Source organism: Diabrotica undecimpunctata, chromosome 9 (genome assembly GCF_040954645.1).
Source record: "Diabrotica undecimpunctata isolate CICGRU chromosome 9, icDiaUnde3, whole genome shotgun sequence".
Classification (NCBI taxonomy): Eukaryota; Metazoa; Arthropoda; class Insecta; order Coleoptera; family Chrysomelidae; genus Diabrotica; species Diabrotica undecimpunctata.
In genome coordinates this window covers 118,456,446-118,472,930 of record NC_092811.1, presented here as the reverse complement: position 1 = coordinate 118,472,930, position 16,485 = coordinate 118,456,446, and the positions used below count along the sequence as shown (strand labels likewise).

General features: G+C 31.7%; 2 protein-coding genes across 2 annotated transcripts in view; one reads left to right on the top strand and one right to left on the bottom strand.

The window, feature by feature from the left end:
- The window catches only part of LOC140449927 (transmembrane protein 145), a 52,233-nt gene extending 50,920 nt beyond the window's left edge, over positions 1–1,313 (bottom strand). The window contains exon 1 of the mRNA XM_072543343.1: positions 789–1,313. Within this exon, the coding sequence (XP_072399444.1) occupies positions 789–1,267 (479 nt within the window). The 5' untranslated portion in view covers positions 1,268–1,313. The remainder of the gene's footprint in view (positions 1–788) is intronic.
- Positions 1,314–1,627: 314 nt separating this feature from the next.
- Positions 1,628–15,376, top strand: Socs44A (Suppressor of Cytokine Signaling at 44A). The gene is made up of 4 exons (XM_072544731.1): positions 1,628–2,125; positions 3,475–3,588; positions 7,007–7,239; positions 8,646–15,376. The coding sequence occupies exons 1-4, from the start codon at positions 1,814–1,816 to the stop codon at positions 9,004–9,006; spliced, it is 1,020 nt and encodes a 339-aa protein (XP_072400832.1). The 5' UTR covers positions 1,628–1,813; the 3' UTR covers positions 9,007–15,376.
- The last annotated feature ends 1,109 nt before the right edge of the window (positions 15,377–16,485 follow it).

The window sequence follows — 16,485 nt, the reverse complement described above, 5'->3', positions numbered from 1 at the left end:
ATTTTATAATAATTAATTTCCAAATCACAGCTTCCAAATTCTTTTTCTAGCCTTTTTTGGACAAATCTTATTGTAAACAATATAATTTACTCAATGAAATACTAGCAGAAACATCTCAAATGAAGAACCATTCTATGATATCAAATATCTAGCTCAACAGAAAGAGAATAATTTAGAGTGCAAAATGATTGATAAGTAAGAAAGTGCTAACACATAAACAAATAGAATAGTATAGATTAGTACAGTTTACATAGAATAGTAAACAAATAGTATAGAGTTACTTCAGACTGGCTATTTAAGAGGTAGTACAAGAGTTTAACATATTGCCCAGTCTTGATATTATAACCAGCTTTGCTATTCCCACATTTGCCATATCAAATATTCTATTTTTTACTATATTTGCTATAACATACTAGATAATGCAGAATATTTGCTTTTCCACTACCAATTTTAACTTACAATATTTTTCAGAATATAAAATTGATTTTGTAGTTAATGTCCCAAAAGATGTTTGAAAAAATGAGTTATGGCATACAAACAGTTATAGAACATGTTATCCTATTTAAACAAGATTAAACTGTGACTGGAAATGATAATAAATGTTTAACATAATCTTAAATAAACATGCTTATATATTTATTCATTTACCTAGCTATTTGATTAAAAACATCATTCAAATTAGTTCTGTAGGCTATGTACACAGAAACATATGCAGTTCTAATGTGTATGTATGTTCGAATACATGATATAATTAAAAAATATATAAACATAGATAAAAAAATACTTACGAGGGTTGTTTAAAGTCCTGGATAACATAAGTAAACTGATTATTTTTCACGACATGATAAGGATTATCTTCGTCTTCGCATAGTTTATTTTTTGTACAAGGGATCCTCCTCAAATAATCCTTTCCTTCTTTACTACATTTGCTATCATATGCTCTAGTTTTAAGAGTACTAAACATTCTCTTACATGCTTGATCTTTGTCATAAATAACTCTGTTTTTATAATAATCTAGAAAATACTGCCTATCAAGCACGGCAAACGTTATAGGAACTGAAAACTGTTGTTTAGAAGTGATGTTTCCGAAAATATATCCATGACTAGATTCTGCTTGGTGCTGATCAGTCTTTTGGAAACCGAACTTTATTAGAAACTTAAAGAATTCGTCCGATTTAAACGTTCCCTTTAAATGGGTGCACTGTCCATTTTGAATAAATACACAAATTAACAATATTGCTGCTTTAAATATGTTGTTCTTAGACATTTTTGTTTGAAAATACAAAATTGTGACATGATACCTCCAACTTGCCACAACTGACAGTGACAAATGCCGTCAAATATTCTTCTTTTTATATCTTCTGTCTTTGTCCTTTCTTCCATCTAGGAAATCAATCAAAATAATTATTTTTATTGAATCATTTGGATTTTCAGTTCTCTTTACTACTATTTACACTTATCAAAACACAAATTTAATTAAAATCAACCATTATATAATCTATATATAATTACATAAAAAATACTTGCAATTCTGAAAAAGTGTAACTTTGTGTCCTTGAACGTTGTTCTAACTAACTTCACAATGTTTGGTATTTACTCCCATCAAAACAATGACTTCTGACATTAATGTCAAACTTGTTGGGTTGGGGAAAAAAAGTCAAATAAGAAAATTACTTCCGTATTTGTGATTCGTTTACAACATAATTATTTAATTTTTGTTATTGTATCTCTTTTAGCATTGCTCAACGTTCCAAGTAAGAATATGGTTTAAAACTCCCACCTCCAATTCAGCGATAACTATTATCTCATAGCAATGGAGAATTCTAACAATAAAACCAAAAATTGGTTGTCACGCCTACGGCAGTTAAGAATAAGGAGAAGTTCTGTGGATAATGTAGAGAATAATAGTGCTGATGAGCCTGTTGTGTACAGAAGAGCTGTCTCATCATATAGTAGTGATAATATGGCTCAACATACTAGAAGAAGCAATAGTGTTAGAAGGAGTATTATTAAGATGCACCTTAGGGTTAAGAACGCCTTTAGACACAGAGGAGATAGCAGCAGCACAAACAGACTTACAGTTCCCACACCTGTTCATTCTAATTCTTCAAATTCCCCTAACAGAGTAAGTCTCTAATTGTTCTTTAATATTGTGTACTCCTATTATATGTTCTTTATATTATACTATTACATATATTCTTTATTCTATTTTGTATGCCTGACATGTGGAAAAAATGAAAATAAACACAATTACTTAGAGAAATCAAGGAATATGAAAACCAGAGTAAAACACATGACAAATTAAAATGGTTAGATGATTATTTGACAAATTGAGTAAGCTGCTTCAGATAAAAAATGTCCATAGAGCAAACATTGCTAGTCCCAGTAATGAAGCTATTAGAGATAGTATTAAAAAAAACTAGTAACACAATCAAGATCATCAAAGACATAGAGGATCAATTGTTAGTTCGATACTGGTCAAAAAATTTCTCATAGAAGTAAAATTATTTGCTATGCCTAAATGATTCATTAAAACTTCTTTTGCAGATAAAGTGAACAAACATATACATGGAGAAATGACAAAAAAGAGAAAATAAAAGAATAACCATTGGTGTAAAAAGAACCACAAACTTAAGATACAGAGATAGCTAAGTCAAATTAGGACTTGTCTAAATACTTGGAGTGCTTTTGAGGTGGAACAAATGTTTAATTATCCTGGATAAGTAAAAGTAATTATCCTTTTCTGGTGTGGCATTGCTACTCTTTGTAGCAATGCCACACCAGAAAGTTATATTTGCATATGGATAATTAAATTATCTGCCACCTATTGGGTGTTTTAAGTTGTATAATATTTGAAAAAATTGTATCTTATTTGTTGAAATATTGTACAAAAATGAAACAATCTTTCTTCAAAGATATGTAGAATAATCTTACCAATCAGAATAAATTCCTTTGAGATGTGAGTTTAACACATGGCACATTAATACTGGTTTGAAATTTCTACCTAAATTTGATGTATGATCAATGTTACTATGGAGTAAAGAAACAAATGGTGGTTTATTGAATATAGTTCAGTTGAAAAACTGATAAAAACATGAAATTATATAGAATATATTGTTTTATTAGACTGGTAACCAACGTGACATTGTGAACTTGTTCATAAATTATTATCTAGGTAACCATTCAGTGGAGAAGGAGGTATACCCTCCTTTTCATTACATCATCCTAAAAAAATAGCAAATTCATATTTTAGCAACAAACCGAATATAGACTTGTAAAAAGCTCTCAAGAAGGATTATAATTCCTAGTTGAAAGATAGGAATGTTGTTTATGAACCTGTACAACATGCAAGAATATTGACCATTTAAGTATTTACATTTTGTCATTTATAAGGTATTGCTCTAATGTATTAAAAAGTCCTTAATTTGAAAGTAAAGTAGATGTTTCAAAATGTTACAAATTGTTACTTTTCAGGTTACATTGGCAACTACTGTTCAACATAAAGAAAATATATATTCCCTAGAACCAGTTAGAAAGGTGAACACAATTCCTCAATGTGATCACCCTCCTCTTGTAGTACCAGTGCAGGTAAGAATATTTCCCTTGACACATTATGGCTATGTAAGTTACACAGTGAAACATTTAAGACCTAAAATGTGTCATTAACACCTGTATAAATGTAAAAAATCTCACATAGCTAATGTAGAATACTGCCTATACCCAAAAATTGGTTCACAGTCATATGATTTTGTTTTACATAAGATTTACTGAATATATATAAGTGTAAAAAAGTGACAGATTATTGAGACAAAAAAAGAACAAGGCTTGTTTGTGTGACATTTAGTAAATTGAGTCAAATGATTAAAAACAATAACAAACACAATATTTAATAATAAAAGTGGGTGTACAAAGTGTACTCCAAGTTCTTAGTTATAAGTACAAGTATAAATATAATTCTACTGGAATGAACTTTACCATACAAAGATAGATTTTTTAAGTGTGACACATACTGACATTTTATTAAAAAATTGGTGACCCCAAAAAAAAAACATGAATGAATTTCAATAAAGAAATACTTAACTCAATGAAAAAGAAATTAGATTAATATAAATTTACTTAGTTTGAATGTCTTTGACACATTTAATAGATTGATATATAGATTTGATCAGACAATCACAACAATAAGTCTCTTTTTCACCTTCTTTCTAGCTTCAGATCTTTCTACAGAATGTATTAAATTCACATAATATGGCTTGCAAATATAACGAATTTATCATTTGTGTTTTTGATAATTTGTAAAGAACTTTAAAAATTTTAAACCAGCTCTCTTAACATCCTTGTTTGTAAATTCATTCTCCTGTTATTTATAACGCTTTTTGTTACTCTAATGATAGTTATCCACTACCTTAATGTCAAGAGATATTCTTTGGCCCATTTCCTAGACCACTTTAACTCTTCTTTTAAGGTTTTTACAAAAATGGATATATGTTTCTTTGTTAAAATAGTTTTCTTCTTTTTTGGAAGTTAAATAGTAGTTGACTGTTTTGTTCAAATCAATTGAGAAGAATAGTACAGGCTGCTTCTTTCAGAATTAGGTAACAAATTTGCAGAACAAAAAATTATTTTTTGATTTTTTTTTGGTTGCTGTTGTTATGTGAATATAATATGATGACCATAAGAAACCAATTGTATGTACTTGGTTAGTGAGATATATGAAGCTGATCTTTTTTAGAAAGATCACAACAGTGCTAAAGACTTGTACAACTGTATGAATCTTTAGTACATGATCCCCAAAAGCTTTAAATATGATCCTTAAACAGAGTAGCGAGAGGGAAGATGACGAAAGAAATACTGTGGAAATAGAAATAACAATGAAGTATACCAGATTTAAGAAGTCATGGTGTTTTCTAACATATCTATCAATCAGTATACTGTGTTAATGTCTTCTTCTTCTTCTTCTTCTTAGAGTGTCATCTCCCTATGGAGATTGGCAATCCTAATGCCTATTTTTATTTTGGAACTTGCTGAACTAAACAAATCAATTGATCTGCATTGATACTAATCATGTTGATTCTTCAACTAAAATTAATAAATTAACTGTAGGAAACAGTCAAAAAATATTATGAAGAACTGCAATCAATTTCAGATAGAGCAAAAGAAAAAAACAGAAATAATAATAATGGGAGATTGGAATGAAAAAATAGGGAAAGACCCACACAGAATTTAAAACTAAATATTTTATGTAAAAAAATCTGTACACATTTGACAAAACTTTGTTTTTTACGAATAAGAATAATCTCATCTTCCTCTAAGAGATGTACGCAAATGTTTACCAGTATATACAACAATAATTAATAACAATAATAAATTTTCAAAGAAATTAACTGTATATAACGATTTCATATATAAATAGTAAATTTTTCATTTTTTGAGATCACAGTATCATACTTATTCCTCATTCTCAGAATAAGTTTTTAGTTATATCTCATTCCACCTTTAGCCACTATAAAAAATCAAGGTTGATCATAATTTATATCGATAAAGTGAATAAATTCTAAGAAAAATGCATATCATATTGCTAAGTATTTGCATTGTGATCTATTATGAACTGATAGCAATAATCTTTTGTTCTTTTTTAATATTGCCAATAATCTGTGAATAAATTGGAGTCATTGTGTGAATCATATAGAAACTAAATAAAATTTGTGTGATATTTATTTAATTATATTCTACACACTTTTAATTCAAGATCTTTTTGTTAATTGCAGCTGAATTTTAATTAACTGATAATTATATCTACATCTTTTTTTAAATAATTTCCACAGATCAAATTTTCATTAGAATGTTTTAATATTTTTTCTCATTTATTTTCCTGATCCCTCAATATATTTAGTAAGACACCTCTCGCAATACTTTTTATTCCTCGTGAAACATAATTTTGCCCGAGCTTCTCAAACCAGTGCGATGTTTAGCCTATAATGTCACTATCGTTTTCAAAACGGCGTCCTCCGAACCATTTCATTTCATTCATTCAGAAACATTTTAAACAAACACTTACAGAAATCAATGGAGAAATGTGGAGGAAATGTATAGAACATATAAAAATTTAAGGAAGAGCAGTAAAACTAGGAACATATTGCTAGTCAATTGTCTGGTCCGAAGATACGCCTATGTTTGCCAATAACAATAAACGTAGAAATCTGTCATATTGTATTTAAACCTTTTATAAAGTGAGAAAGGCAAATAAAGTAATGTTTATGTTTATAGAAACTTAAGATATTTTGTCCACTTTGTAAGTGTGTTAGTCACATGGTCAATTAAGTCGTGTCCCAATCAATATTTTTTTGCTTGTCCAATGGTCGTCTAGTGATCGGATGCGTTTTGTCTGGTGAAAAAAAAAAATTGTGAAACAAACTGGGGCATTTTTTTTCTCAAATAGGCATCGAAATCGTCCAGTAAAACTACATAGTACACGCCACTTATTGCTTAACCTACCTAATCAAAGTATCAATGTGAGTCATATTTTTTTAAAGCAAAAAGCAGTCACCTGCAGCTGGGAACTAGCTTTTTCTAGACTGTGTTGATAATTTATTTATCTTCGTCTGATAAAAATCAATCCATATTTTATCAAGAGTCCGTATCTTTTGCAAAATTCTTTTGTAGTTCCTTTTTATAATTGCCAAAATATTTTCGTGACCGTTTTTGGTTGACAGTGAGTAAACCTGCAGCCACACGAGGATAGTGTTTTCATAACCAAATTTTTCCATACTATATTATGGACAAGCTCAATTGACAAGTTTAGCGCCTCTGCTATCTTATATCACGGTCTTTGATGATTTATAAAAACACTAAATAGACTAAATTTGCAGTGTTGCAGTATCTATTGGTTAAACAGAGGTACAACGTTTGTGTATTGACATTTGTCTTTTTATCTATAATAAATTTATGAGATCAATTTATTAGTTTAATAGTTTTATGTAGCTTGAATGACTTTTCACATTTCCAGGCACTGGTGGAAGAAAACCAAAGCACTACAACAGCTCCTGTGATACCGCCCAGAAGGCGGAATTTCCCTCAACTCGTCTCTGAAGTACAGAACGGAAGAGTTCCGAAAAACGAAATTGCCCACCTCTCGAACTACTACTGGTATTGGGGACCAATATCGCGATCACAAGCAGAGGATAGACTGAAAGACTCCCCAGACGGGGCATTTCTCGTTAGAGATTCAACTTCTGACAGGTAAAAGTTTACTTAGTATTCATCTATATTAATAATAAAAAATTAATGTTGTACTCGAATAACAAGATTTTTCCTTTTCTTTGGCTGTTTTCTTATCAATATTTATGAGAGAGTTTTTGAAAATTGCAGAATTCATTCTGCTTTTGTATTTGCTTTATATTTCAAAGGTAGTGATTGACATCTTGAAAACAACGAGGTTTTTTAGATTGCTGATGACTAATGGTGAGAGTTTTCCTGTGCCCGTCATGGTTGCTGCTAGCAGAATATTCCAATCTTCCTTGCTATGCTGCCCACCATGGCATTTATCATTTTTAAAAGTTAGAGTCTTATCAGGAAGACATTCTAAAAAACCCTGCAATTTCAATGATCAGTTCACCCAAAGAAGTAAGAGAATATTGAATGAGAGAGAAGAATGACATAAAATTATGAGAGTTCAGGCATCAAAGATGATATGTGAGTCAAATAAAAGATTTGCTCCTTTAAAAAAAAAGGGACTAATATTTTGATTCGAGTGCCGGATGTTGATAGAGATCGATTGTCTCCTAGAAATCTATTAGCCACTGTTTCTGAAATTAATAATGATGGTTTGTACAAAGTCAGTAGTGAGAATGGACCACTGGATAGATTATTTTCAAGAAATTAACTCCTTCAAACCGATTCGCAATTAATGTTTGAATCAAATGATATTAGTAGTAAGAAAATACCCTTGCGGACTGCAGGAAATATGTCATCCAAAGGTTCTGGTCAAGGTTTTTTCAGATGCAACTGTAAAAGGTTTTATGACTACAATAAATGTTCCTAAAAACAAAGGAACAAACAATGTAATTCAAAGTGTCATGGATCGCTGACATGCAAAATAAATGAAGAAATTTGGTTCTAAAAATTGCATTTTTATGCAGTTTTTCTGCGTTTTAAATAAAATTAGAAGCTTCGTTATGTGGGTATTTGTATTTTTATTTAGCATCATTTACATCTTTTATAGCCATCATTTTTATTAACGTATTTTTATTTACATTTTGTAAATAAAATTAGAAGTTTTGCTTTGTGGGTATTTGTATTGCCCATAACGCGAAAAATCGTCGTGTGTGTGTGTCCGACGGTCTTCGTAGTTTCGCAAGGTATTGCCCATAACGCGAAAAATGGTCGTGTGTGTGTCCGACGGTCTTCGTAGTTTCGCATTGTGGGTCTTCACATTATATCCACAACGCGTTCTGTGCACGTCAAAAATACCCGAAACGCGCTGTGAGAAATAAACGAAATTCACAACGTGTTGTGGGTATAAATTTCGGTCAATGGCCGAATTCGGTTAATGAGTACAACATATATATGAAAAGTAATGTATAATAATACTTCTGCGGCATTATTTAGAGAATGAATATTGTTAAACATATATTTTTCTTACTTAGGTATCTGTTCACGATGAGTTTTCGCAACATCGGGAGAATTCAACACTCCAGAATCGAATACAGCAAATCCGGCTACAGCCTTTTCGACCAATTAGGCTACAACAGTATAGTGGAACTAGTGGAAGACGCCGTATCGAAATCCAAACACAGCGTTTACTGCTACACCAAAACCAGGGGCGACATCGTTCCCAACTTTCCCGTAAGACTAACCCTACCAGTGTCAAGGTACGACAAAGTACCGACTTTGAAGTATCTCTCCCGCTTTGTTATTCGACAGTACGTTATCATCAACGATATGGACAAACTACCGTTGCCAGTGTCGTTAGTGAAATATTTACAAGAAGAAGGGCCCTATTTTTAATAATTAGGCGAACAGTTTTAGACGCAACGTACTTATTTTAACTATGTTTGTTCTTATGTTTTCAAATTTTATAGAATTTTCTTTATTTTGGTTTTAAAATTGTGACTGTTTTGTCTGCAATCAAAGCGACGTTGACGGTTTAAGTTGTGATTTCTTTGAAGATGCAAAATAGTCGACTTTGTTTTACACTCGGTACATAAAATATTCTTCACTATTTCATAATTTATTTCTTAAATATACATATTCTTAAATATGTATAAATACGTAAAAAACGGAAAAGAAGCCAAGTGATAAAACAAAATAATCTAAAAGAAAAACAAAATATAACCCCAAAAATTATTGTATTAATAATAGTCTATATTATACTCCGTTTCTTTGATTTTGCATTCGTTTGCTTCCGATTGTCGTAACACCCATCAAAAAATGTTGGACGTCAATTGTGTCAGAAAGACAACCAGAAATATAAAAAATAATTAATTTTCCATATTTATTTAGATGAACTTATATACAAAAAGCAAGCAAGACAACACTTGCCTGCGCTTTACAAAGTTTAAAATAAAAAAAATCTCAATTCTGCATAAATCATCGTCATCGAGGCCTTTTATTCCTGATGGATTGTTTGCCGCTCTTATAATTGGGCTCTTTGATTCGCTTATTGTTCTTCTTGTTATTGTCAAAGTTTGTTGTATGACTTGGGTTTCGTTACCGTTTTCTTCCACTTATTTCGATCTGTTCATAGGTCCCTCCAGTTTCTCACCATATCTCATTTCTCTCTAGGTCTTTCCCTTGGTCTGTCAGTTTCTGACTTCCATCTGGTGACCTTCTTAGTCAGTAGTCGTTTTTACTTCTCCCTATTTATGCCAAACCTTGCGCTTTAATAAAGGCTATAGCGGGAGAAGATGGTAAATATACTCTATACTCGGCTGTATTCTTATTTGGGATTGGACACTCGAAACTACATATTTAGAAACCCCTTTATCAAAATTTTTAGCTTCCTATGTGGCCCCGGTCTCCTATCGCTAAAAATGTGTTTTTTCAAAGAAACAAAATTCGGGACCGATTCTTTACTTTAAAAAATCTGAAAAATTCACGAACATACATTTTCATGCCCAAAAACAACTTCGATTTTTTTTTCAGAGTTTTTGATCAAAATTAAGCTCTGGAAAATATTTGAATTTTTCAAAGAATTTTTACGTTATGTTCGTAATTTTTTGCAAACTTCTTAATCATATTTTTTCGTGTATTTTTTTCCATTCTTTTGAATGGCGGGGTTAGATTTGCCTTTTTTTTTAAACATCCTCAAAATTAAAAAAAAAAAATATTTTTTTTGTGTTTTTTCCATGTTTTTAGCATATAAACTCAATTGTGTATCAGTAAATGACGATTTTTGGTGTATTTTTTTTTGTTATATCTGATAGCGGGTCAGATTTGCCATTTTCATAACAGAACATGCTCAAAATACGACAAACCCTCTTTTTTGATATTTTTTCATCTATTTTTAGCAGATAAGCTTAACTGCATATGGCTAAATAAGTTTTTCATAAGATATTTCTTTATCTCAGTTGTCTTATAATTTCTCAGTCGCAATTACCACTTTTATATTACCTTTTTGATATTTATAAATTAAGTTATAGTTATTGAATTTAATTTAAGGTAATTTCCTTCAATAGGGGAAATGTGCCTATGATGGACCCCTTAAGGAAAAGGCTCCCTAATAATTTTAATTATTTACTTAGCAGGCTTTAAATATGACCACATAACGTCTTGTTATTTGTATAATATGCAAATGTTTCAAATTTTGATAAAAATTAAGATGACAAAAGTTATTCATAGTTTACTAAAATCCTGTTAAGGGTCCATCATGGGCATATATGCGCTCATGATGGACCCTTTGATACGCCCATGATGGACCCGTTGCATTTTGTATAAAATAAGTAAATACCAAATTCACACACAAATTGTTTACGTCCAGGATTTACATCTGCACATTTATTGTGACACCAATTCTTACACACTTGACAACGAATCCATTTTTCTTTGGATCGTGAATGTGAAAATAGTTCGTTACAGTAAATGCAAGCTGCATCGTCGGAGTCGTCTTCTTCAAAAGAAGATTCACAATCGTCTTCAGAACTGTTTGTAGTTGAAACACGAACTTGCCTTTTTACTTTTCTTGCGTCTTTTTTTCTTTTTTTTTGCTTCTTTTTCTGCAATTTTTTGTTTTATATCATCAATTTCTGGCGTTGAATTTAAATATCCTGTTTTACCCCGTGTTCTACCCCTTTTCTGAGTTACTTCAGATACTCCAGCTAAAGGAGGAGGACAAATATCTTCGACCGAGATGTTTAGGACTGACGATGATGTTGATTTCTGATCAGTGATTTTTGATAAACCTTCAATCGAAGAAACATTTTGGTTTTGATGTTCCGGTAGTGAGATCTCGTCAGAACATCCTGGTAGTGGGTTTTGTTCATAATTTTCTCTATCTGTTGTTATAGACGGCAAAAATTGCCAATCCTCGAAGACATCTGGATTGAACGGTTCTATTCCTGTCTTTTTAAATGCATTTATTGCATTTAATGGAAGAGCACTTTTTAAATATGCTTTATTAAAGATACTGGCTACTTTAAATTGGGTAACTGTTTTACCTGGATTCTGTCGCAGCCATAATTGAATTTCTTGGCCGTAGTAAGTTTGAAGTGGTCTAAAAAATCCTACGTCCAAGGGTTGAACGTGATGAGAGCAGTGTGCAGGAAAACAAAACATAATAATACCGTTTTCTTTTGCAAACTGGAGAGCTTCAAAACTTTTATGACTACCATGACCATCGAGTAACAACAAAACTTGGTTGGTTTTAGAAGCCTTTGAATGCCTTAAAAAATGTTGCAGCCAGAGACAGAAAATGTCGGAAGTCATCCATCCTTATTCTTGAGCGAAGGCTACACTTCCAGTAGGTGCATCGATCATAAGTTCGTCTTTCTTCCTCTGTCGAGGAAAAATCAAAGCAGGAGGAACATATGTTCCAATTGCATTCATTGCACATACCACCGTAATATGTAGACCGCGTTCTGCACTACTTAAAGCACCAACTTGTTTGCGACCTTTACTAGCATAAATCTTCTGCGATCTCTTTTGCACAGTTGTCAAACCGGACTCGTCCATGTTATAAATGTTTTCCGGTGGAAATTGAAACTCGTCTTATATATGTGCTAATGCTGTAAAATAGGTACATATATTTGGTTTATTAAAAGCTTGAGCCCTTGCAAACGAAGTATTTTCTGGAGTTCGTAATGATAATCGAGAATTTCGCTTTAAAAAACCTCTGACCCATTTCCAGCCTGCAATTTTGGTTTCCTTATTAAAACTGTGGCTAATATTTTTTATTTCAGCTACTTCGTATACAAGTTTTCGTAAATCTTTACTGGTCAGGCCAAAAAAACGAGCTTCCATGGTGATAACATGGTCAGCAATTTCCTTTTCAATAGCAGTGGAAAATATTGGTCTTCGTCCTCCCAAATCACCTTTGGTACTTCCTTGCTGCTTATTAAAGCGCCTTTTCAAAGTCGTTTTTGGAAGGTTAAATGTTTTTGCTGCCAACTTAAACCCCATAGTTTTTTCTTGTATGCTTTTTAAAGCTTGCTGCATATTACTCTCATTTCACTGTTGCCTTTTATGAGGATCCATCCCTGTAAAATGTATTATGTTAATCGTTAAGTAGCAACTTATTTCCTTTTTCCTATGATGGACCCCTAGTCCGTCATAGGTAACGACAAAGGGGTCCATCATAGGCAAACAGACAAGACAGCAAATTTAATTCTGTTACTTTTGTTTTGACCATTCTAACCTAAAACAAAGTATAGTATTTGACAAAGAAAGTGTAGTCATTTTATACAAAACAAAAGAAACACTTAGCTTAACGTATGTTACCAGTAAAATATTCCTTACCAAAAAATTTTATTAGATCAGCAACGCCAAATTTTAATTTTATTTCACAAATTTACTGTTATAACCGCCACTGGTCTGAAACTTTGCAACTACTAAACTACAAACTTCCTGCGCAAGCGGCAACCAGCGATGTGCATGTAACCGCGCCATATTTGAAATTACAGCAGGTGGTCCATCATAGGCAGGGGTCCAACATAGGCACACTTCCCCTAGTTAATAGGAAAAAGTATTTAAAAAAAGTGGTTTTTATTAAGCAGTACTGTAGACTAGCGGAAGCTTTACACGTGGAAGAATACATTCTTTTTATCGTCTAAGCAAGGACCGATGGTTTTAATTTACTTTAATATATTTTATTTTTTCTATTCTATTTTATTTCTATTCGATTCGATTCAATAATCGATACGATTCGAAAATCGATTAGATTCGATAATCGATTCGCTTCGATTTAATAATCGAAATATTTTATTTTATTTCAGTTGGTTTATTTTATTAAGAAATACGCATGGGCCTGCGTTTAGTACTCCACGTAGTGTGTGATCGCACGATTTGCGTTTCATCGTGTTTCTTTTGTTTTTATTTTTTCACACCTCTGCACGATACATTTCACCGATCAATGCATTCCATCTGTAGCCTGCGATAAGAAAGCTATGCTTCCAACGAGAATTTTCTGCCAGTAGTAAGGGACATTTTTGACACTAATTGTTTAATATACTGTTCTTTCCTGGATATGTTGCTGTCACTCGTTCCATTTTAACGATTTCTATAATTTTTCACCAAAATTAAGTCACAGATATTGACATTTAGTTGAGCATCTTTCCATCTCTTTATCTGCTAACATTCAGTTAGGAACAAGTGACGCTCGTACGTACAAAAGTTATGCAAATGATTCTGGATTAATTAAAATTGAATTAATTGGTTTATTTTAATTATTTTTCAGTATCTATGTACAGTCGACTCTCGTTAATTTGAAACTCGAGGGACTCTTAAAATATTACGAATTATTGAGTGTTTGAAGAAGCACATTCGTGTACATACATATGTATGCATTTATAATATGAATTAATCAATCTTTCGAAAGAACTGTATTATACTGGTTTGCCTCAAAGCACGTTGCTGCTCAGAATGCTCAATAATTTTTTTAAAGAAAAAAAGTGTCTGAAATGCTTTTTTATCACTTTCGTTTTGTAGACAGAAGGTTTATAACGTAAAGAATGAGGTTCTTGCTTCCTTAACTGACACCTCTGCTAAAGGTTCTGATGTATCGTACTCATCATCGTTACTTTTTTCATTGGTATCTGTCGCAGATAAAATTTTGCCATCGGTTAGTGAACTGTCAGAACAAAGTCAGAAAAACTCACACCGCAGATGTCAACTAATGGTTCTATTGCTGGTTGAAGAAAAAATACAATATTTTGACTGTAAATAAATTGGTGAAAATAGCAAATACAACTGTGAATAAATTACGAAATTAACTGATATTAACTAATACTGTTGTATGTACAAAGAATATAGACTCACCTTTTGAATTATTGATGTATTCGTGGCAGGCAGAAGAATTGGTCGCGGTGCGTCACGACGCCAGCCGAGGAAGGAAGGACGCCCCGTGTTACTGTTCACTGTTTCAGTGTTGAAAGGCGAAGTGTCGTCTCGAGACTTAAGATGGTCAGAAAGAACCCTCTAACCGTTACGTAGTGGTTCGTATACCAAGAGGGTATACCAATAAATCAGTCTATTGTATTGCTATTTTGAGTAGCGATAATTTAAGTTAATTGTCACGGTAATACGATACTTTACTCTTGTGTATATTGGCGACACAAAAATAACAAAAGAAGTCAAATTCTCCGTACTTAAAACATAATAAATGAGATAGCCAGTTTAACAATTCGATTTTACGAAATAACAGGAAGCAATATATTTTAACAAAGTCGTTAGAATACAACATTGAATTAGATCACATTATAGTACAGCAAAAGAAAACTATTAAATGTAAAATATGAAAATAAATACCACATGCTTTCCCAAACACTGGTTCTTTATCATCCATAACTATTGGAAGATTTTCTTGATCTTCTTTTAAGAAACCAGATTTTTGAAGCAGTTGAGAATTGTTAGGGGTGTTACACCTAGCCATGCCTTGACAATGAGTAAAATAGCTGTCAGAACCGTGATCTTTGCAGTTAGCTGCTTGTATAGAGATTCTAGAACGAGCTTAACAATTTCTTTGCGATAAAACGTCTTAAAATTATGGATGATCCCTTGGTCCAATGGTTGCAATTTGGAAGTTGTATTTGGCGGAAAGAAGTAGAGTTCCACGTTGGACAATGTAGGAGGACTATTGTAGACAGTGAAATTGTCTAAAAATAGTAAAATTTTCCGCTTTTGCCGTTTTATGTCCTTATTAATTGTTAAAAGCCAATTGTTAAAAAATTCTAATTTATATTTAAATGGGAATAAGCCACAATTAAAGGTTAAAATACGTTTATTGACGTTTCAATTTCCACTTCGGAAATCGTTCTCAAAATACAAACATTAGTAAATTAAACAAATTTTGTTTTTTGTTACTTAGTGAAAAAATTCTTCTAATAATTTAATTTTATCTGACTCATCTATATTGACAATTCAGACATACCTTATACATTTTAAAGTAGAAGACTTTAAAATGATATTGCCAATATTGTTGAGTTGCGTTCCTGGGACGACTTTACTTATAAGATAGTTCATTCGATTACATGAAATCAACTTTACCTTGAAAATATCCGTCAGAAAAGATCATAACATGTAATTCGTCTTTAAAAAGACAAATACATGCCATGATGACAGTAAAATTCTCCTGTTAGTGATTCCATAGTAAATTATGAGGGAAAAACCAGGAAAAAAACCTCATAATACTATCCCGACATGGTAAGTATTTGATCGTGCATTTAGTTTACCCTCAATAAACACCAAATTCCGATTTTATATGTTTGTTATTTAAAAAACATAAATGATGTATTCTCTATATGTTACTGACTTACCAATACTGGTATTTTCCTTTTAATAACTTCCTCTTTCAATATGGGTAACCATATATATATATATATATATTTATATATATATATATATATATATATATATATATATATATATATATAGAGAATACATCATTTATGTTTTTTAAATAACAAACATATAAAATCGGAATTTGGTGTTTATTGAGGGTAAACTAAATGCACGATCAAATACTTACCATGTCGGGATAGTATTATGAGGTTTTTTTCCTGGTTTTTCCCTCATAATTTACTATGGAATCACTAACAGGAGAATTTTACTGTCATCATGGCATGTATTTGTCTTTTTAAAGACGAATTACATGTTATGATCTTTTCTGACGGATATTCTCAAGTTAAAGTTGATTTCATGTAATCGAATGAACTATCTTATAAGTAAAGTCGTCCCAGGAACGCAACTCAACAATATTGGCAATATCATTTTAAAGTCTTCTACTTTAAAATATATAAGGTATGTCTGAATTGTCAATATAGATGAGTCAGATAA

What these genes read in the sequence shown, in the direction of transcription:
- Socs44A (XM_072544731.1), top strand. Translation starts at nt 1,814, where the DNA reads ATGGAGAATTCTAACAATAAAACCAAAAATTGGTTGTCACGCCTACGG. An exon ending in CTTCAAATTCCCCTAACAGA is followed by an intron (nt 2,126 to 3,474) that starts GTAAGTCTCTAA and finishes GTTACTTTTCAG; the next exon opens with GTTACATTGGCAACTACTGT. An exon ending in AGAGATTCAACTTCTGACAG is followed by an intron (nt 7,240 to 8,645) that starts GTAAAAGTTTAC and finishes TTTCTTACTTAG; the next exon opens with GTATCTGTTCACGATGAGTT.